This window comes from Mercenaria mercenaria, chromosome 8 (genome assembly GCF_021730395.1).
Source record: "Mercenaria mercenaria strain notata chromosome 8, MADL_Memer_1, whole genome shotgun sequence".
Classification (NCBI taxonomy): domain Eukaryota; kingdom Metazoa; phylum Mollusca; class Bivalvia; order Venerida; family Veneridae; genus Mercenaria; species Mercenaria mercenaria.
In genome coordinates this window covers 15923414-15946997 of record NC_069368.1, presented here as the reverse complement: position 1 = coordinate 15946997, position 23584 = coordinate 15923414, and the positions used below count along the sequence as shown (strand labels likewise).

General features: G+C 37.2%; 1 protein-coding gene across 5 annotated transcripts in view; it reads right to left on the bottom strand.

Moving 5' to 3' along the window:
- The window catches only part of LOC123522990 (polycystic kidney disease 1 like 1-like), a 247879-nt gene that overhangs the window by 197178 nt on the left and 27117 nt on the right, over positions 1-23584 (bottom strand). For all 5 annotated transcript variants that reach the window (XM_053549432.1, XM_053549436.1, XM_053549433.1 and 2 more), the window contains 3 exons: positions 16707-16943; positions 14981-15099; positions 2362-2393 (listed from right to left, as the gene is read on the bottom strand). In XM_053549432.1, the coding sequence (XP_053405407.1) occupies positions 2362-2393; positions 14981-15099; positions 16707-16943 (388 nt within the window). The remainder of the gene's footprint in view (positions 1-2361; positions 2394-14980; positions 15100-16706; positions 16944-23584) is intronic.

The window sequence follows — 23584 nt, the reverse complement described above, 5'->3', positions numbered from 1 at the left end:
TTTTGGCCCTTTCAGGGGCCATAACTCTGGAACCCATCATGAGATTTGGCCAGTTCAAGACAGGAGCCAAGATCTTATGGTGATACAAGCTGTGTGCATGTTTGGTTAAAACAAGTGAATGAAGTATTGCCATGCAATACAAAGTCCCCTACTGGAAGGCACCTAATTTTCTCTACTGCAGTATAACATAATGAACTGATATCTGTCAATGATGTATAAACAATATTGTACTATATATACAATATGTTATAACAACACACTTGGATTAAAATGTGCATATATAAAAACCCACAGTTGTTTTCATATTGAAATGTTTTTGCAGATTATAAAAAAGTTATATAAGTTATTTATAGTACCAACAAAGGGAAATTAATCTTAAAAAAAAAAAAAATCTATATAATATAAGTCCACAAGAAACTCTTTACCAGGTAGAGATAGGTCAAAATACACCTAAAAATTGGATGTAACATGCATGTTGTACCACAGAAAAGTGGTCTCGATTTTTCTCTACAGCCAGTAATAAAAAAGTTACAATAACATCTATTTATAGTAATAACAAAGGGGCGTAATTCTAAAAACAAGGGTGCCTCATGGTGGTGAACATTTGGTCCAAGTTACATCAAAAATCCCTCAATGCATGAAGAAGAAATGCTCCGGACAAAGTCATTCTTGAATCTGACCTTTGACCTCTAAATATGACCTTGACCTTAGACCTAGGGAACTGGTTCTTGCGCATGACAATCCGTCTTATGTTGGTGAACATTTGTGCCAAGTTACATCAAAATCCCTCCACGCATGAAGAAGAAATGCTCCAGACAAAGTCATTCTTGTGTCTGACCTTTGGTCTCTAAGTGTGACCTTGACATTAGACCCTGGGCCTGGGTTTTGCGCAAAACATGTTGTCTCATCCAGGGGAATATTTGTGCCAACTGATATCTAAATCCTGTTTTGCATGACAAAGTTAAAGACTGAACAGGAAAAAAATCCTACTGACCTTTGATCTCAAAGTGTGACCTTGACCTTTAAGCTAGGGTACTGGGTGTTGCGCACAACATGTCCTCTCATCATGGGGAACATTTATGCCAGGTAATATTGTAATCGCTTGATGGATGACAGAGTTCTGGATCGGACAGGAAAAAAACCTTATTGACCTTTGACCTCCAATTGTGACCTTGACCTTTGAGTTAAGGGTCCAGGATTTGCTCATGACACGTCGTCTTATCATGGGAAACATTTGTGCCAAGTAATATCAAAATCCCTTAATGAATGTCAGAGTTATGGACCGGACACGAAACAGACCCTGTTCATGCTATGTTAACATTTGACTGCTAAGTGTGACCTTGACCTTTGAGCAAGGGGTCTGAAAGTTGTGCATGGCACATCGTCTTATTATGAGGTACATTTGTTCCAAGTAATATTAAAATCCCTTCATGGATGGCAGAGTTATGGACCAGACAGGAAAAAAGCCCTGTTGACCTTTGACCTCCAATTGTGACCTTGACCTTTAAGCTAGGGGTCTAGGTTTTGCGCACGACACGTCATCTCATCATGGGGAACATTTGTGCCAAGTAATATTAAAATCCCTTCATGGATGTGAGAGTTATGGACCGGACAGGAAAAAAGCCATGTTGACCTTTGACCTCCAATTGTGACCTTGACCTTTGAGCTAGGGGTCCGGGGTTTGCGCATAACACATCGTCTCATCATGGGGAACATTTGTGCCAAGTAATATTAAAATCCCTTCATGGATGGGAGAGTTATGGACCGGACAGGAAAAAAGCCATGTTGAAATTTGACCTCCAATTGTGACCTTGACCTTTGAGCTAGGAGTCCGGGTTTTGCGCATGACAGGTTGTCTCATCATGGGGAACATTTGTGCCAAGTAATATTAAAATCCCTTCATGGATGACAGAGTTATGGACCGGACACGAAATTGCGGACGGACGGACAGACAGACGGCCGGACGGATGGAATGACGGAAAAGCGTATTCCTATAGTCCCCGAAACTGGTTTTCAACCAGTAGGGGACTAATAAAATCATAAATGAAACCACAGTCGTGCAGACAAGAAACAGCTGATGCATGCACAATAGCAAATTCTGGCCTTTTAAGGGGCAATAACTCTAGAACCCATGATGGGATCTGGCCAGATTTCAAAAGGAACTGAGATATCATGCCAATACAAGTTTTGAACAACTTTGATCAAAACTGCTTGCAAAATGTGGTATCTATTGTCTTTACGAGAAAATGTGGACGGATGGACAATGGAAGACGGACAAAGGCAATCACAAAAGCTCACCCTGTCACTATGTGACAGGTGAGCTGAAAATGCAGACATAATAACAGAAACAGAAATCTATACCTTTATAAGAAGACAGAACTTCATCACATTTTCTGAAATATATATCAAAAGATCTATACATTTTTCTGCTCAAACATGAATCAAGCTGGCTAATTTTGAATTTTTAATATAAATTTATAAATGAGTATCTGTTTACATAAAAAAAAATGATTTGCCCTTGAAGGTTTAACAAAGTGAATTGGTACAGTTGCACATTAAACTTGATGCCCACCAGCAACATGTCGAGCTGCCCCTTGACATATTACTGTGAACTTGACCTTTGAGATAGAGTCAGTCTCATAGAGTTAAACATTCATGCAAGATATAAACAAGAGGGCCATAATGGCCCTATATCGCTCACCTGTTATCATTACACTTAAGGACAAGAAGGTCAAAAAATCATTATCAAGATCAATCAAAAGAATCATGAGAAAATATAGTTGAAATTTTCTTAAAGGTAAAGACATGTCAAAATACACCTATAAATTGGAGGTATCATCCATGTTGTACCACAGAAAAGTGGTCTCCGTTTTTCCCTATGGCCAATAATAAAAAAGTTACTAAATAAGCTATTTATAGTAAAATAAAAGGGAAGTAATTTAAAAAAAAAATTATTGTAATTGAACAAAAGAAGGATCTGCCAAATAAAAACAAGAGCACTGCAATGCAACGCTAATGCAGAGCAAGATACACACAAAACAAAGTCATATGACCTTTGACCCCTAAGTGTGACCTTGACCTTGAAGTGAGGCATCTGATGAGGTGAACATTTGTGTCAGGTTTCTTTGAAATCCTTCAAGGTGTTCAAGAGTCACAGAGCGGAAGGGAAATTGGTAACCAACAGACAGACAGACTGACACCAAGGCAATAACATAATACCTCCTTTAGGGCGTATAAAAAGGAATCGAGATCTTACGGTGATACAAGTTGTGTGCAAGTTTGGTTAAAATCAAATCACAAATGAAGCTGCTATTGTGCAAACAAGGTCAAAACAGCTAATTTTGGCCCTTTCAGGGGCAAGAACTATTGAACCCATTATGGGATCTGGCCAGTTCAAGAAAAGAACCAAGATCTTATGGTGACACAAGTTTTGTGCAAGTTTGGTTAAATTCAAATCATAAATGAAGCTGCTATTGTGCAGACAAGGTCAAAATAGCTAATTCTGGCCCTATCAGGGTCCATAACTGTGGAACCCAAAAAGAAATCAGGCCAGTTCAAGAAAGGAACCAAGATCTCATGGTGATATAAGTTGTGTGCAAGTTTGGTTAAAATCAAATCATAAAAGAAGCTGCTATTGTGCAGACAAGGTCAAAATAGTTAATTTTGGCCCTTTCAGGGGCCATAACTCTGGAATCCATTACTGAATCTGGCCAATTCAAGAAAGGAACCGAGATCTTATGGTGACAGAAGTTTTGTGCAAGTTTGATTAAATTCAAATCATAAATGATGCTGCTATTGTGCAGACAAGGTCAAAATAGCTAATTCTGGCCCTTTCAGGGGCCATCACTCAGGAACCCATAATGGGATCTGGCCAGTTCAAGAAAGGAACCAAGATCTTATGGTGATACACGTTGTGTGCAATTTTGGTAAAAATTAGATCATAAATAAAGCTGCTATTGTGCAGGCAAGGACAAAATAGCTAATTTTGGCCCTTTCAGATAGTTACTGAGAAATGGCTGCGGGTGGACATTTTTGGGCATTTTTCATTTTAAATCAAGGGCAATAACTCTAAAGGAAAATTGACCAATCAAAAAAACTTGATGGGCATCATTGCAGTATGTTGGTTCATGTTTATTTCATGTTTCCTGAAATTCTACCAGCTAGTACTGAGATATGGCTGCAGACAGACGCACGCACGGACGTGACGGACCGACAACGCCATTTCAATACCCAGCCTCCCGATTTCATCAACGGGGGATAATAAAGTCATAAATGAAACCAATATCGTGCAGACAAGAAATTGTGGACAGACGACAGACAAAGGGCGATCACAAAAGCTCACCCTGTCACTATGTGACAGGTGAGCTAAAAAGATTCCTCAATGCATGTCAAAGTTATGGGCCAGACAAGATCTGACATGATCTTTGACATCCAACTGTGACCTTGACCTTCAAGACGGGAACCTGGCGCATGACACTCCATCTCACTGGGGCTAACATTCATGCCAAATATAAACTAGAAGATGCTTTTGTAGAAAAGTGCATGTCTCCCCAAATGCATATCTATATAGGCAGGAAGTCAATAGGGGACAGGAGCAAAAGTCAAAGCGACAATGATGGTTGGCTGCAATAGGAATCATCTACTTGGCATATCCAATCATTCCACAAAGTTTCAACATTCTGAGCTTAGTGTTTCTCCAGTTATGAATTGGACACTGTTTTCCATGTTCAGGCCCCTGTGACCTTGACGTTTGATCAAGTGACCCCAAAATCAGTTGGGGTCATCTACTCTGCATGTCCAATCATCCTATAAAGTTTCAACATTCTGGGTCAAGTGGTTCTCAAGTTATTGACTGAAAAGAGTTTTCTATGCTCAGCCCCCTGTGACCTTGAATTTTGATGGTGTGACCCCCAAAAACTATAGGGTTCATCTACTCTGTAACTCCTGTCACCCTATGAAATTTGAAGGTTCTAGGTCAAATGGTTCTCAAGTTATTGACTGGAAATGGATTTCCATGTTCTGTTCATTGCAACTTTTACCTTTAATAGAGTGACCCCAAAAACAAAATTCTAAAGGAAATGGGTTAATTCACACGGTTTTATGGTGGCTGATTTCTACCATTTTTGTCAGGTGATTAGGCACTTTTTTTAAAAAGCACAATCACATTTATACGCAAAAAATGACAAACTAGTGTGTTTTAGTGTATTGGTATGAAGGGAGCCAACACCCAAGATTGACAATTAGCAAAGAAATATAACAAATACTGTACATTTGTCACATTGGCCTGATCATTGTTGTTCTGTCATGTTGGCATGCTAGTGCTCTTTTAATTGGCCAACATGCAAAAACTTTTTTGCCATTCTGTTGTGTTGTATAAAGGACACGATCACGTCAACACAACAGAAGGACAATCAGCTCGCCAGTACAATAGTTATATAGTATTTGTGATATTGTTGCACTAATTTGTCCTTCTGTTAAGCTGGCATGTTTAAAAGGGTGCCAAAATCATGACAAATTAGTAAGTGGATAAGGCAAATATGATTTTTGTCATATTGGCCCTCTACTTTTAGGTTCTGTCATTCTCCTTCAACATGCCAACAAAAACAAATTAGCGTGCCAACAAGTATGTTTTTTTTGTTGTTTTTTTTGTACTGGCACACTAGTTTACCATTTTGACATTCTTCAAATGCACCAACACGCCAAATGGAAATGGCAGAAATCAGCCATCATACGATTTTACTGCACAAAAAATTATCTTTTATCAAGAGCCTGTTCTTTTTTTTTTTCAAAAATAAAAACAAATTCTTCAAGTTTTAGTCAGTAGTCTCCATGTAAAACAATGACTCCAGTCGTTGCCAAAGGAACCAAGCTTAAAACAAACTTACCTTGGTAGGGGATCACCTGCAAATGCTAAACACAAAATATCTTTTATGGTTTTGATGAAGATTTTTTTAAATAATATTCTTTATCCTACTCTATAAAAAATGACCTCAGTGGAATTCCCAAACATTCAGCACCTAATTGTATAAAGCTTGGTTAAATTAACCCAGGGTTAAACACTAACCTTTGGTTATCATTAACCAATTCTGGTTAGCTAACCAGGTCGATTACCGAATTGTATAAACCAAGATAACCAAATGGTTAGTTAACCAAATTGGATAAAATTAACCACTGGCTAATTTAACCAATCCGTCCCGTCATATATGGTATTTTTTCTGTATAGTGCCTTCAGTTCTTAAAACATAGATAGGTAGGCTGTTACACTGTAGAAACGAAATGCGGTCTAAACTCAGCTGTGTATATATTGCTATAAATATGCGCCGCATCATGAGAAAACCAACACAATGCGTTTGCGACCAGCATGGATACAGACCAGCCTATTGCAATCAGGGGAACAGTTAGCGAACAGCATAGATCCTGTCCAGACTGTGCACTATGTTGGTTTTCTCATGCTGCGGCTCGTTATTTTAATTATAATATACTGCCAATTTCAGAATAGCTCGCCGTTTCAGTGTTTGCATCATACACTTATAGTCACTGACTGGTATCGATTTTCTTATCGTGAGTGGCTAATTTTGTAACCGTCATTTACATTAGCTCCGCCCAAGTCCCGAGTCAAGTTATGTGGGGTTTTTCCAATTAATTTGTCTTAACAACACATAAATTGTCAGTCCTACAATGTATTTATGGTTTTAAAACTTGATGATATTACAGTTTAAGCCGTATCTCAAAATCAGTTTCAAATCAAACATTTTTACAATCTGTGACAGATTACAATTAGGTAAAACTGTCCCGATTAGTGTCGCATTATCTAAAAGTACTTAATTTTTCTGTCACCGATGATAAAAATCATTAATTCATTATAGCCTCACTACAAAATGCAAATTAAGTCAGCGCATAATGTTTATAAATGTAAAATTACACATGTGTTTTTACCACTTGGTCAGAGATCTAAGTTTACAATAGTAAATCATAGCTGGATTGGCATCACTTTTCATGTCAGAAAAGTAAAATATTTAATTTAAACATAAACTCCCTGTTTAAATACGTTACTCAAGCTATAAAGGCAATAAACAGTTCTGTGAGTTTGAGATTCTACCAAATATTGGCTTGAATTAACTGAAATATAGCCGTGGTACATGGGAAGAACCTCTGCAAGAAACGTCCAAATTTCTCAGATAAAGAGATATGACCGGTAGCAAGGCTCGAACCCATGCCCTCCCCACCCACTGAAGTGACCAAATCAGAGATTACAGTGATTTCAAGTTAGCGACTAACCACTTGACTATGGGGATAGTCACATGATGAATGGATACTACAATTCCCAGTTTAGAAATCACACGGGCATATTATTGCAATAAAGCAGAAGTTAGCATTGACTTAGGGCGACGAGTTAGACTAACAGCTTATTTTTACATCTATTTTTTCCGTTTGACTAAAATGTTCATGACATCACATACTACACGGTTTCTGTATGCAGTAATAATTTGACGGATTTCTATGAAAAATGTATAATTTTTGATATAGAAGACTTTTCCAACGAAATTTCAATGTTTTAATATTTTACACATCACGCGTATATATACAGAACTTACGTGTCTCAAAAGTGGACTCGTTTGAGAGAAAATATCGGTAAAAGTATTTTATCTTTAATTTCATTTAAAACTGTGATTGTGAAAGGCGATCTTGCATAGACTTTATTCACCGTTAAATTGCCTGTCACAAATACTAGAATTTAACGACCGTACCATTTGACAATATGCAGTTAATCAGAGTCACATGTGCTTTTGAAAGTTTAAAATCATAACTATAGTTTTCCTATCATATCTTGTCCAACTTCTACAATTCTGGGCGTCGATCTTTGAAAAATCGAAATACATGTAGCATTTAGACACCAGACTCAGATAGACGCATAATTATACTAGTAGTGATCTCATCACATTGTATTTTACCGACGATCGGATTACATCTCATCATATGTAGCTTTTTACCATGTAGGAAAAGAAATATGTATTAGTTAAAAGCATAATTGAGCCGCACCATGAGAAAACCAAAATAGTGCGTTTGCGACCAGCATGAATCCAGATCAACCTGCGCATCGGTGCACTCTGCTCATGATTTTTACTGTTCGCTAATAGTTACTCTAATTGCAATTGGCGTTGAAAGCGAACAACATAGATCCTGGCCAGACTACAGACGCACTATGTTGGTTTTCTCATGTCGTGGCTCATATTTTTTTTTTGTATAAGTAAATGTTTCCGTTGTCATTTAAACAATGAGATTTAATAATGATAGATTCTTTATGACATTTAATTTGACGGATTGTATATATTTCAATATAAATTAACGGATATCTAAGCTTGTGAAATCTAAATATTTATTACTACGTCGTTTGTTTCTGGGTGTGACTGATGAGCCCCGTTAGGCTAGGTTTCGTAATTGTATATTCGACCAGTCTTTTGATTTGCTGGGCCTTTTTTGTGTTTTCATCGTTCTCAACAACATGTATTAAAAAAGAACATATTATATTTTTCCAAAATACCTTGCACAAATATGAACTTCCGCTTTAACATGACACTGTTGTCTTACGTTCAAATTAATTCGATATTGAAAATTTATCATCTAAACTAATATTATGAGACCTTGGGAGACACTCAAGGGTCCCCAGGACCTCCCTCAACAGTCACTCACTCTTGAGAATTGGCTCGACTGTCACTCACCTTTATGAATACAAATGGAATCTTTCCCGAGTAAAGACGTGACCGTTAGGCAATTTATTTGAGTGTACTCAATGAGTGGTGTTGGAGTATTGTATGTATCCTTGATAAGCCCATGGGTGTTGAAAGATATCCGTCATAAAATTACCTTGGGGCTATATTGCAACCTGTATTTGAAAGTAAACGGTGTCGATTGTAAAGAGGTCAACTGCTACATTATCAAAGTTTATTAATAGTCATTAAATTTACAAATGACTGAAGTGATCGTTTACAAGAACTAGGAAAACAAATGATGAATTGTTTATGTTGGACTATATAAGGAGAGTTGTCATTCTACAATTTCGATACTTGAACTGTGCTTATCATTATGTAATAAATTTGGAATGAACATTGAAAATGTTGACACATGATTAGATTGAAAGACACATAGATCTAGTTTTTAACAGACTGAAAACTTTTTACACAAAACTTTGTTTTTTAACGATATAGTGACATTGCTAAAGGTATAATTGTAAAGAAATATTGTTAAAGTATAATACACAATACGAGACTGTACCTACTCAATACATCACAGTGTTTGTTGTTACTTCTCCGAATGATTTGGGTGGAAAGAATCGAACTAAGAAATAATAAGTTTTGTTGTATTTCGTTTAGTACATCAGTATCAATCATCAGACAGTTCAAATCTTTAATCTAAATAATTTTATGTGTATATGCTGCGGACGTGTCATGCACATGTATGTACGCATTATGCAGGATTATCTTGAAATAAATTCCCGCAATATTTTACTTTTGTACCTAACCCTTTACATCGTTTTTTTTTTGTACATTTTAAACCACTGCGATCGATAGAAATACACTTTTGGGCGGAGCAAACTACACGCGTGATCCTCTCACGACAGCTACGTCATTTATTACATGCGTTTGATGTAAACGCCCATTCGGCGAGCTTTTCTGAAATTGGCAGTATTTAGATATTCTACACAGTGTGTCTTGACCTTATATAATATCATGGTTCATACAGGAGTTGGCAAAAAAAATTCAAGGATTTTTCAAGGACTTTTCAAGGACTTTTTATCGATTTTCAAGGACTATTTTAATCGCTTTAAATCTTAAATTACAAAACCATTTAGGCTCTTCTTAAGGCATTATGATAGAAGAAAAGTTACAGAACAGTTTTATTTTCCATAAGCTACAATAGCATAATTATCTTAACCTTTATGAGATCTTCAATGGGATTACCTTTTATGAGCTATATTTGCCTGTATACATACTTAATACATGTTTCTTATAAGTCTTTCAAGCTCTCAAGACTAGTTTTCAATTTGTCCTCAAGGGACTTCACTTCTTGTTTTCGCGTGTGATTTCAACGCACTTTCTCCCATAGTTCAGACATCAATGAGTTTATCACATACACTTATGCTTGTCTGACTTAAACTCCATTAACCACGATGAATAATCATCCTGTGTAAGCCATTTATTGGCGAAACTACATTTATTTTTTGGGCCACTCATTGCTGTTGTTGATAAGTCACGCTACAATGACCTTGCGCATAATATTTTAACGTTGTGAAAATCGCTATTCCGTATCTAACTTCCGTACCAAAACGGTGTTCAACTAGCGTTCCCTCCGTGGGTGTGCATGTATTTTTATTTTACACCGTTTTTTCGCTCGTTTTGACTTATTATGCCCCCTTCGAAGAAGTGGGGTATATTGTTTTGCAGATGTCGGTCGGTCGGTCGGTCGGAATGTAGACCAATCCGTTTCCGGATGATAACTCAAGAATGCTTGGGCCTAAGATCATGAAAGTTGATAGGGAGGTTGGTCATCACCAGCAGATGACCCCTATTGATTTTGAGGTCTGTATGTCAAAGGTCAAGGTCACAGTTACCCTGAATAGTAAAACGGTTTCCGGATGATAACTCAAGAACGCTTGGGCCTAGGATCATGAAAGTTGATAGGGAGGTTGGTCATGACCAGCAGATGACCCCTATTGATTTTGAGGTCAATATTTTAAAGGTCAAGGTCACAGTGACCCTGAACAGTTAAACGGTTTCCGGATGGTAACTCAAGAACGCATAGGCCTAGGGTCATGAAAGTTGATAGGGAGGTTGGTCATGACCAGCAGATGACCCTATTGATTTTGAGGTCAGTACGTCAAAGGTCAAGGTAACATTGACCAGGAACAGTAAAATGGTTTCCTGGCAATAACTCAAGAACGCTTGGGCCTAGTGTCAGGAAAATTGATAATTAGGTTGGTCATGATCAGCAGATGACCCCTATTGATTTTGAGGTTATTAGGTCAAAGGTTAAGGTCACATTGGCCAGGAACAGTTAAAACGGTTTCTGATCTTCTTGTCTAAAACCACAGAGCCTAGGGCTTTGATATTTAGTGTGAAGCATCATCTAGTAGTCCTCTACCAAGATGATCCAAATTATTGCCCTGGGGTCTAATATGGCCCCGCCCCAGGGGTCACATGGTTTATATAGACTTATATAGGAAAAAACTTTGAAAAACCTCTTGTCCAAAACCACAGGGCCTAGGGCTTTGATATTTGTTTGTGACATCATCTAGTGCGCTTCTACTAAGATTGTTCAAATTATCCCCCTAGGGTCAAATATGGCCCGGCCCCGGGGGTCACATGGTTTACATAGACTTATATAGGGATAAACTTTGAAAATCTTCTTGTTCAAACCACAAAGACTAGGGCTTTGATATTTGTAATGTAGCATCATCTAGTGATTCTCTACCAAGTTTGTTCAAATTATCCCCCTAGGGTCAAATATGGCCCCACCCTGGGGGTCACATGGTTCATATAGACTTATATAGGGAAAAGTTTTTAAAGTCTTCTTGTCAATAACCTACAACATTTAAATTTTGACCACATGTATGGTTTTGAGTTGCAAAATGAACCTTGACATGAGTTGACCTTGACCTTCACCTAGTGACCTACTTTCACATTTCTGTAGCTACAGCCTTCAAATTTGGACCACATGCATAGTTTTGTGCACCGAAAAAAATTTTAACCTGGACATTGACCTAGTGACCTACTTTCACGTTTTTGAAGGTACAGGCTTCAAATTTGGACCACATGCATAGTTTTGTGTCAGATTAAACCAGAATGGTAGAACTTTTGTTTACAGTGAGCATATAATTTCTGTTCCTTGTGCAATTACTAAATGCATCAAGGGGGGCATTTCGTGTTCGACGAGCTCTTGTTTATTATTTATTTTTTGTATTTTTCTCCTATAATACGATTGCTCCCCCTTTTTAGCAAAATTTAAGGACTTTTTCAGGGGATTTTTTGGAAGAAAAAAATCAAGGACTTTTCAAGGACTTTTCAAGGACTTAGGATCAAATTCAAGGACTTTCAAGGACCTGTGCGAACCATGAATATTATGTCACTGTCAATTTGAAACTATATACTTTTTGTGTAAATCAATTACCATCATAAATACAAAAGAATAGGCTACAGTTATTATAAGTTAAGTACTGCGGCTCTTCAAAGCCTATTTCAACAAGAGCTCGTCGAACACGAAATGCCCCCCTTGATGCATTTAGTAATTGCACAAGGAACAGAAATTATATGCTCACTGTAAACAAAAGTTCTACCATTCTGGTTTAATCTGTCACAAAACTATGCATGTGGTCCAAATTTGAAGCCTGTACCTTCAAAAACGTGAAAGTAGGTCACTAGGTCAATGTCCAGGTCAAAATTTTTTTCGGTGCACAAAACTATGCATGTGGTCCAAATTTGAAGGCTGTAGCTACAGAAATGTGAAAGTAGGTCACTAGGTGAAGGTCAAGGTCAACTCATGTCAAGGTTCATCTTGCAACTCAAAACCATACATGTGGTCAAAATTTAAATGTTGTAGGTTATTGACAAGAAGACTTTAAAAACTTTTCCCTATATAAGTCTATATGAACCATGTGACCCCCAGGGTGGGGCCATATTTGACCCTAGGGGGATAATTTGAACAAACTTGGTAGAGAATCACTAGATGATGCTACATTACAAATATCAAAGCCCTAGTCTTTGTGGATTGAACAAGAAGATTTTTAAAGTTTATCCCTATATAAGTCTATGTAAACCATGTGACCCCGGGGCCGGGCCATATTTGACCCTAGGGGGATAATTTGAACAATCTTAGTAGAAGCCCACTAGATGATGTCACAAACAAATATCAAAGCCCTAGGCCCTGTGGTTTTGGACAAGAGGTTTTTCAAAGTTTTTTCCTATATAAGTCTATATAAACCATCTGACCCCTGGGGCGGGGCCATATTAGACCCCAGGGCAATAATTTGGATCATCTTGGTAGAGGACTACTAGATGATGCTTCACACTAAATATCAAAGCCCTAGGCTCTGTGGTTTTAGACAAGAAGATCAGAAACCGTTTTAACTGTTCCTGGCCAATGTGACCTTAACCTTTGACCTAATAACCTCAAAATCAATAGGGGTCATCTGCTGATCATGACCAACCTAATTATCAATTTTCCTGACACTAGGCCCAAGCGTTCTTGAGTTATTGCCCGGACACCATTTTACTGTTCCTGGTCAATGTAACCTTGACCTTTGACATACTGACCTCAAAATCAATAGGGGTCATCTGCTGGTCATGACCAACCTCCCTATCAACTTTCGTGACCCTAGGCCTATGCGTTCTTGAGTTACCATCCGGAAACCGTTTAACTGTTCAGGGTCACTTTGACCTTGACCTTTAAAATATTGACCTCAAAATCAATAGGGGTCATCTGCTGGTCATGACCAACCTCCCTATCAACTTTCATGATCCTAGGCCCAAGCGTTCTTAAGTTATCATCCGGAAACCGTTTTACTATTCAGGGTCACTGTGACCTTGACCTTTGACATACAGACCTCAAAATCAATAGGGGTCATCTGCTGGTGATGACCAACCTCCCTATCAACTTTCATGATCTTAGGCCCAAGCATTCTTGAGTTATCATCCGGAAACGGATTGGTCTACATTCCTACCGACCGACCGACCGACATCTGCAAAACAATATACCCCACTTCTTCGAAGGGGGCAAAATTAGAGGAACCGTTAGTGAACAGCATGGATCCTGACCAGACTGCTTGGATACACAGGCTGGTCTGGATCCATGCTGGTCGCAAAACCACTATGTTGGTTTTCAAGGCGTGGCTCATTTTAATAAATACATCATAGATAGATGTGAATTTTCCTTTTTGACAACAATTGTTTAAGAAAAATTTCACTGCAAACAATATCATTCAGCAACTATTATGCACAGTCACAAATGAAATGAAGTTAGTTTTGATATTGTATAATAAAAGTTTTCTTTCAAAACTTTAACCCCCAAAGGGAACGCCTGTTAGAAAGGGAGGCAACAATTGTGCAGTACAACAGTATACATACTGCGACGATTACAAGTGGCCTGGACATTTATTGAATTATAGCATTTTCTGTTTATGTAAGCTGCCTCTTGATTTTACGGCGGAAAAATTATTCTAACATGTGTGCTGTCTACACAACCAACAATGCCGAGAAATTGTCTGAGTTTATAAAACTCTGTTGAACAGTCCGTCTTTCGTCATCTGTTGTCGGGAATCTTATGTATTCGTCCTTCAGAGAAAAGAAAACGTCCCTCACCCTGGTCCGGGACACAGTGGCAATGCCGACACCAAATGTGTCCCCTAATTACTGCAGAAAGCACCCAGATGCAAAAACATCTGAGTGTGATCAGTATTTGCTGTCGTACAGTCAAAGAACAATTCCGATTCGTCCCATGTCGAATTCGATCCCCAATGAGGTCCTCCAGTCTGTCCAAATTATCAGATCCAAATCTGTTCCTCGTTGTCCAAGTCGTCAGTTTGTCTGTTTATTCATCTAAACCGTCTAGGTTTTGTATCTTGGTTAACTTTTAACCAGTATCAGAGAGGTTGATTAAATTTCACCAGAAACTTGCTCTGGTTAAATTTAACCAAAGTTTTGTACAATAGGAAAACCAGAATTTTAACCAAAATGATAATTTAACTAGCAGTTAACCCACTGGTTAAATTTAACCAAGCTTTATGCAGTTGGGTGCTGATCAGAGATATAATCAGGTTTGGTTAGAATAGGTCATTCCAAACTTGTGTTAATGGACAGTTACTGTAACAGTGACCTACGCTATGATACAAGACAAGACACTTAAATATACAAAACTCAAGTTAACAACATACCAAGTTTCAATGCAACATCTCTGTCTTAACTGGAGTAACTAAGCCTTCTAAAATTACCTCAACTCCCATATCATTGTGGTAATTCCAGCTAAATTCGTCACATCATCACGTACAGTTCTACAATTTCCTTCACTATAGTTTCCAACCTCTTCCCCACAGGCAACAACAAGATACCCCTGAAAAGGCAGAATTAAAGGAACTTTTTGTTAAACTATAATATGTATAGAAGAAGTCATTAATGCGCTGAAAATTTTCATAGCATTTTTAGTAATTTTGTGGGGAGAAATGTCCAAGGATGAACTTGGGAAATTTTCATAGAAAAATGTAAATAATTCAATGGGGGTTACTTTTAAGATGGTTTGACAGAATTGAATATATACAGAGAGGGAGAAAGAGACAAACTTGTAAAAAAGAGTTTTAAATAAAATAATGTATATATCTTATTAATAACAGCTGTTTACTTCAATTATAACTGAATTGTCTCTCAAAATTCAGAATTTTCAAGTTTTATACCACTAGGTTAAGGTGGAATTTGAAATCCTAGTCTTTTTTTATCTAAGATGACTTAGACTCTAATTGGGCTAAATTAGAAATTTCTACAGACAAATATTCTGACCAAGTTTCATGAAAATCAAGGGTTTTTTGACAAGGTTTTTTCAACTATTTGACCAAATGATATACTTTAAGACCCGAGATTATCCAGTAAAACATGGTTTCAATTTTACAAAACAAACATCTGGACCCGGATCAGGTAAAAATGCCGTCTCTGCTGTGGTAACAAAGTTTTTCTATGATTTCAACCTAATAGCCCTGATTCTTACCCATTTTCAAACTTCACCTAGATTGCTCAAACAAACATTCTGACCATGTTTTACATAAATAGGTAGATAAATGTAAATCAAGATTTTTCTCTAATTTGACCAAATGAATTAGTTTCATACATGGGTGGTTTTCAAAATAATGAAGCTTTTTCTTTTCTCTCACCTTACTTTAATTCAGTTTAGTTTTAGAATGCATTTTGGGGCAAATTATATCCAAATCAATGTAGTCAATAAATGTGTGCAATTTCAGCTTAATGAATAATACAAATGAATCAAACAGTTTTAAAGTTATATTAAATTATATAGCTAATTTTGTCCCCTGTGCACCCAAAAAAGTGTCACATTTTACATGAAGTATAGTTTTTAGCTGTGGCTTACTTTTTAAAACCATGCTTTATTGTTACAGCTTTGGCTTTTTTGTGTAACTTGAACTCTGCACATTTAAATAAAATACTTCTTTTCATTACCTACATCTTATTGTTACCAATATTTCACATCTTGTGATGGAACCCCCTTCACAAAAAATAGTGAAAAAAATACTAAATTTAAATGTTGAACACTACAATTTCATAACCCTATTACTTTTCTAAAGTCTTAATGTTTTTCTAAGATCCTTATCCCTTCAGCTGTGAAGACACAGTATGATAGCAAAATGTGGTCTATATCGTGTTCACAAGCCAAAAGAGAAAATTTTTGCCCTTTATGGGGCAATAACTCTGGAACCTATAATGGGATCTGGCCAGTTTTCGAAAGGAACCGAGATATTAAGTTGTTTGCAAGTTTGATTAGAATCAATTCCAAAATGTTGTCTCCATAGTGTTCACAAGATATTTTGGACGGACAACTGACGATGGACGAAGGGCGATCACAAAAGCTGACCTTGTGACTACGTGACAGGTGAGCTAAAAACATCAACATTATTAACCAATTCTGCTCATGAATTCAATTAATTTTTCTCTTACCATTATTGTGATGTCGTCCTGAAAGTCTTGTAGTTGTAATTCAACCACAACAGCATATATAGACAAATCACCCTCCTGTAAACCAGTCCAAGTGTAGGCTGGAGTTTGAGTGTGTGCAGTTTTGTGAGGAGCGGCTTTATTTATTTCATAATCATCACTACGCTGGAGTTGATATAATGTCCAGTTTACAGATGTAACTATATCACTGACTCCACTGCCACAAGCTGCAATTTTTATCTAAAATACAGAAAAAAAAATTAATAACAAGACAGTCACCATGACCCTATATTGCTCACCTGTTAAATCTGGCCTTGGAATCATCAAGATTAACATTCTGACCAAGTTTCATGAAGATAGGATCATAAATATGGCCTCTAGAGTTTTAACAAGCTTTTTCTTTTGATTCGAGTGGGTGACCTAGTTTATGACCCCACATGACCCAGTTTCAAACTTTGCCTAGGAATCATCAAGATAAACATTCTGACCAAGTTTCATGAAGAGCATCATAGGGTTATAAATGTAACTTCAAGGGGCCTCTGCGGCTGAGTGGTTAAGGTCGCTAACTTCAAATCACTTGCCCCTCACCAACGTGGGTTCGAGCCTCACTCTGGGCGTTGAATTCTTCATGTGAGGAAGCCATCCAGCTGGCTTACGGAAGGTCGGTGGTTCTACCCAGGTGCCCGCTCGTGATGAAATAATGCACGGAGGGGCATCTGGGGTCTTCCTCCACCATCAAAGCTGGAAAGTCGCCATATAGCCTCTGATTGTGTCGGTGCGATGTTAAACCCAACAAAAACAAAAACAAAAAATGTAACCTCTAGAGTGCTAACAACCTTTCCTTTGATTTGACCTGGTGACCTAGTTTTTGATCACATATGACCCAGTTTCTAACTTGGCCTAGAGATCATCAAGATAAACATTCTGTGCAAATTTGTATCAAATCAAAGCATAAATGAATCATCGATCATAAATGTGGCCTCTAGAGTGTTAACAACCTTTCCTTTGATTTGACCTGGTGACCTAGTTTTTGATCACATATTACCCAGTTTCTAACCTGGCCTAGAGATCATCAAGATAAACATTCTGTGCAAGTTTGTATCAAATCAAAGCATAAACGAAACCTCTATATGGCTGAAAGTGCCAAAACAGAAAACTCTAGAACCCAAGCTGGAATCTAGCCAGTTTTCAAAAGGAACCGAGATCATATTGTGACTTCAGTTGTGGTACGTGTGGTTAAAATCAAATTTAAAATCGTCGCGTGAGTGGAACAATGCTCTATCTACCATTTTTTAAACATGGCGAAAATCGCTTCTGAAGTTAATTCTCGTCTATTTTCTTTATTTCTGGGCGAAAAAGATGATAAATACATCTACTTGTTCCTTGCATTTTGTTCTTTCAGACTGTAAATGCTTTCAAGTACATTTCGTTTTTACTTTTCTGCAATTATACATTTTTCACTTTGAAGAAAATCTGACAACAAGAGGGCCATGACGGCCCTATATCGCTCACCTGAGTACCATTCAAGTTTGGACATAGAGCACATAGGCATACACATTAAATATCATCAGGATAAACATTTTCTAGTAACAGTCCCTTTTGACCTAGTCAGGGCAAATTTCCATATCAAGTTTGAGGGTCCTAGGCTCAAATGCTGCATTTTTGTACTAACATGACTATTCCTTATCCTTAAAACCAATCTTATTAGATGCTGCTGATATACATTCGTTTACATAAAATAAAGGGAGGTAATTTGTCATAAATTCTGTAAAAAGTTATCTACCCTGATTGTCCGAGTCCATCTGATGGCACAATGACATTTCAAATCAGTATCTTCATTGGTAACTGAGATACACCCACTTTAATTTGAAACAAAGTGAGTTAATTTGACATAAAATCAGTCCATAGCTATCTACCCTGATTGCCTCAGTCCAACTAAAGACAGTAATGAAATTTCAAATGAGTTCAATAAATATTTACCGAGTTAAATCCATTTTTATTAAAATCAGGGGAGGTAATCATGCATTGGTATATGCATGTAGAAGATACAAAGTACAAGCCTATACAACAATATATTAGTGAAGTATTCATATCGAAAACTGTTCAATTAAGAGTTATCTAATATGACTATTTCTTACCATGGAAGACATAAATAATATTTCAAACCAGTCTCATTAGAAGCTAAGGTGTATTCATTTAGATAAACAAGAGGGCCATGATGGCCCTATATCGCTCACCTGTTATCATTGCACTTGAGGACAAGAAGGTCCTCAGAAAAAATATCTAAGTCCAAAGGACAGGAACAACAAAGGAAAGAAATTTAACCAAAAAGAAAAAAAAATTCTTACAAGGTACAGATATGTCAAAATACACCTAAAAATTGGAGGTACCATCCATGTTGTACCACAGAAAAGTGGTCTCGGTTTTTCCCTACGGCCAATAATAAAAAAGTTACTAAAAATAAGCCATTTATATTAACGTGAAAGGGAAGTAATTAAAAAGAAAATTATTGTAAGTGAACAAAAGAAGGATCTGCCAAATAAATCTGTTGACATAAATGAAATTTCAGATCAGTATCTTCATTAGTTACGGAGATATACCCATTTTAATTTGAAATAAAGGGAGGTAATTTGACATAAAATCAGTCCATAGTTATCTACCCTGATTGACTCAGTCCAACTAATGATAATAATGAAATTTCAAATAAGTCCTATAAGTACTTACTGATATAAATCCATTTTGACTACAATCAGGGGAGGTAATCAGATATAAAATAACTCTGGAACCCATGATTGGATCTGATTTGCCATGGAATCCAAGATTTATTGTTGTTGAAGATATTTTGGAAGTTTGTATCAAATAAAACCATAAATGAAGTCTCTATATGGCTGCAAAAGCCAAAATAGCCAATTTTGGACCTTCAAGGGGCCATAACTCTGGAACCCATGATGGAATCTGGCCAGTTCAAGAAAGGAACCAAGATCTTGTGGTGATACAAGTTGTGTGCAAGTTTGGTTAAAATCAAATCATAAATGAAGTTGCTATTGTGCAGACAAGGTCAAAAAAGCTAATTTTGGCCCTTTCAGGGGCCATAACTCTGGAACCCCATTATGGGATCTGGCCGGTTCAACACAGGAACTGAGATCTTATGGCAACACAAGTTTTCTGCAAGTTTGATTAAATTCAAATCATAAATGAAGCTGCTATAGTGCAAACAAGGTCAAAATAGCTAATTCTGGCCCTTTCAGGGGACATAACTCTAAAACCCATAATGGAATCTAGCCAGTTCAAGAAAGGAACCAAGATCTTATAGTGATACAAGTTGTGTGCAAGTTTGGTTAAAATCAAATCATAAATGAAGCTGCTATTGTGCAGACAAGGTCAAAAAAACTAATTTTGGCCCTTTCACGGGCCATAACTCTGGAACCCCATTATGGGATCTGGCCGGTTCAACACAGGAACTGAGATCTTATGGCAACACAAGTTTTCTGCAAGTTTGATTAAATTCAAATCATAAATGAAGCTGCTATAGTGCAGACAAGGTCAAAATAGCTAATTCTGGCCCTTTCAGGGGCCATAACTCTAAAACCCATAATGGAATCTAGCCAGTTCAAGAAAGGAACCAAGATCTTATAGTGATACAAGTTGTGTGCAAGTTTGGTTAAAATCAAATCATAAATGAAGCTGCTATTGTGCAGACAAGGTCAAAATAGCTAATTCTGACCCTTTCAGGGGCCATAACTCTGGAACCCATAATGGGATCTGGCCAGTTCAAGAAAGGAACCAAGATCTTATGGTGATACAAGTTGTGTGCCAGTTTGGTAAAAATCAAATCATAAATAAAGCTGCTATTGTGCAGACAAGGTCAAAATAGCTGATTTTGGCCCTTTCAGGGGCCATAACTCTGGAACCCATAATGGGATCTGGCCAGTTCAAGACAGGAACCGAGATCTTATGGTGATACAAGTTGTGTGCAAGTTTGGTTAAAATAAAATCATAAATGAAACCACTATCGTGCAGACAAGAAATTGTTGACGGACGAACGGACGGATGGACGCACGACGGACGAAGGGTGATCACAAAAGCTCACCTTGTCACTATGTGACAGGTGAGCTAAACAAGAGGACCATGATGGTCCTGAATCGCTCACCTGTCCTCACATGACCCAGTTTTGAACTGAGTATGATGTTGTTTTTTCTATTATTTGACATATTGACCTAGTTTTTGAGCACATGTGACCTAGTTTTGATCTTGACCTAGATATCATCAAGATAAAAATTCTGACCGATTTTCATGAAGATCCATTGAAAAATATGACCTCTAGAGAGGTCACAAGGTTTTTCTATTATTTGACCTAATGACCTAGTTTTTGAAGGCACGTGACACACTGTTGATCTTGACCTAGATATCATCAAGGTGAACATTCTCACCAATTTTCATGAAGATCTCACGTAAAATATGGCCTCTAGAGAGGTCACAAGGTTTTTCTATTTTTAGACCTACTGACCTAGTTTTTGACTGCACATGACCCAGTTTCAAAACTGACCTAGATATCATCAAGGTGAACATTCTCACCAATTTTCATGAAGATCCATTGAAAAATATGACCTCCAGAGAGGTCAAAAGTTTTTTCTATTTTTAGACCTACTGACCTAGTTTTTGACCACATGTAACCCAGTTTCAAACCTGACCTAGATATCATCAAGGTGAACATTCTGACAAATTTTCATGAAGATCCATTGAGAAATATGGCCTCTAGAGAGGTCAAAAGTTTTTTCTATTTTTAGACCTACTGACCTACCTTTTGATTGCACTTGACCCAGTTTCAAACTTGACCCAGACATCATTAAGGTGAACATTCTGGTCAAACTTCATGAAGATCTCATGAAAAATATGGCCTCCAGAGAGGTCACAAGGTTTTTCTATTTTTAGACCTACTGACCTAGTTGTTGACCGCACGTGACCTAGTTTCGAACTTGACCTAGACATCATCAAGATGAACATTCTGACCAATTTTCATAAAGATCCCATGAAAAATATGGCCTCTAGAAAGGTCACAAGGTTTTTCTATTTTTAGACCTACTGACCTAGTTTTTGACCAAACGTGACCCAGTTTCGAACTTGACCTAGATATCATCAAGATAAACATTCTGACCAATTTTCATAAAGATCCCATGAAAAATATGGCCTCTAGAAAGGTCAAAAGGTTTTTCTATTTTTAGACCTACTGACCTAGTTTTTGACCAAACGTGACCCAGTTTCGAACTTGACCTAGATATCATCAAGATAAACATTCTGACCAATTTTCATGAAGACCTCATGAAAAATATGGCCTCTAGAGAGGTCACAAGGTTTTTCTATTTTTAGACCTACTGACCTAGTTCTTGAACGCACGTGACCCAGTTTCAAAATTTACCTAGATATCATCAAGATGAACATTCTGACCAATTTTCATGAAGATCTCATGAAAAATATGGCCTCTAGAGAGGTCACAAGGTTTTTCTATTTTTAGACCTACTGACCTAGTTTTTTAACGCACGTGACCCAGTTTCGAACTTGACCTAGATATCATCAAGATGAACATTCTGACCAATTTTCATAAAGATCCCATGAAAAATGTGACCTCTAGAGTGGTCACAAGCAAAAGTTTACGGATGGACGCACAGACGACGGACGCTGCGTGATCACAAAAGCTCACCTTGTCACTTTGTGACAGGTGAGCTAAAAATATCTAAGACCAAAGGACAGGAACAACAAAGGGAAGAAATTTAACCAAAAAGAAAAAAAAATATTACAAGGTATAGATATGTTAAAATACACCTAAAAATTGGAGGTACCATCCATGTTGTACCACAGAAAACTGGTCTCGTGTTTTCCCTACGGCAAATAATAAAAAAAGTTACTAAAAATAAGCTATTTATAGTAACGTAAAAGGGAAGTAATTAAAAAAAGTAAATATTGTAAGTGGACAAAAGAAGGATCTGTCAAATAAATCTGTTGACATAAATGAAATTTCAGATCAGTATCTTCATTAGTTATGGAGATATAACAATTTTAATTTGAAATAAAGGGAGGTAATTTGACATAAAATCAGTCCATAGTTATCTACCCTGATTGTCTCAGTCCAACTAAAAACAATAATGAAATTTCAAATAAGTCCTGTAAGTACTTACTGATATAAATCCATTTTTGACTACAATCAGGGGAGGTAATCAGATATAAAATAACTCTGGAACCTATGATTGGATCTGATTTGTCATGGAATCCAAGATTTCTTGTTGTTGAAGGTATTTTGGAAGTTTGTATCAAATAAAACCATAAATAAAGTCTCTATATGGCTGCAAAAGCCAAAATACCCAATTTTGGACCTTCAAGGGCCATAACTCTGGAACCCATGATGGAATCTGGCCAGTTGAAGAAAGGAAGCAAGATCTTGTGGTGATACAAGTTGTGTGCAAGTTTGGTTAAAATCAAATCATAAATGAAGCTGCTATTGTGCAGACAAGGTCAAACAAGAGGGCCATGATGGCCCTATATCGCTCACCTGTTATCATTGCACTCGAGGACAAGAAGGTCCTCAGAAAAAATATCTAAGTCCAAAGGACAGTAACAACAAAGGGAAGAAATTTAACCAAAAAGAAAAAAAAATTCTTACAAGGTACAGATATGTCAAAATACACCTACAAATTGGAGGAACCATCCATGTTGTACCACAGAAAAGTGGTCTCGGTTTTTCCCTACGGCCAATAATAAAAAAGTTACTAAAAATAAGCCATTTATAGTAATGTAAAAGGGAAGTAATTAAAAAAAAATTATTGTAAGTGAAGAAAAGAAGGATCTGCCAAATAAATCTGTTGACATAAATGAAATTTCAGATCAGT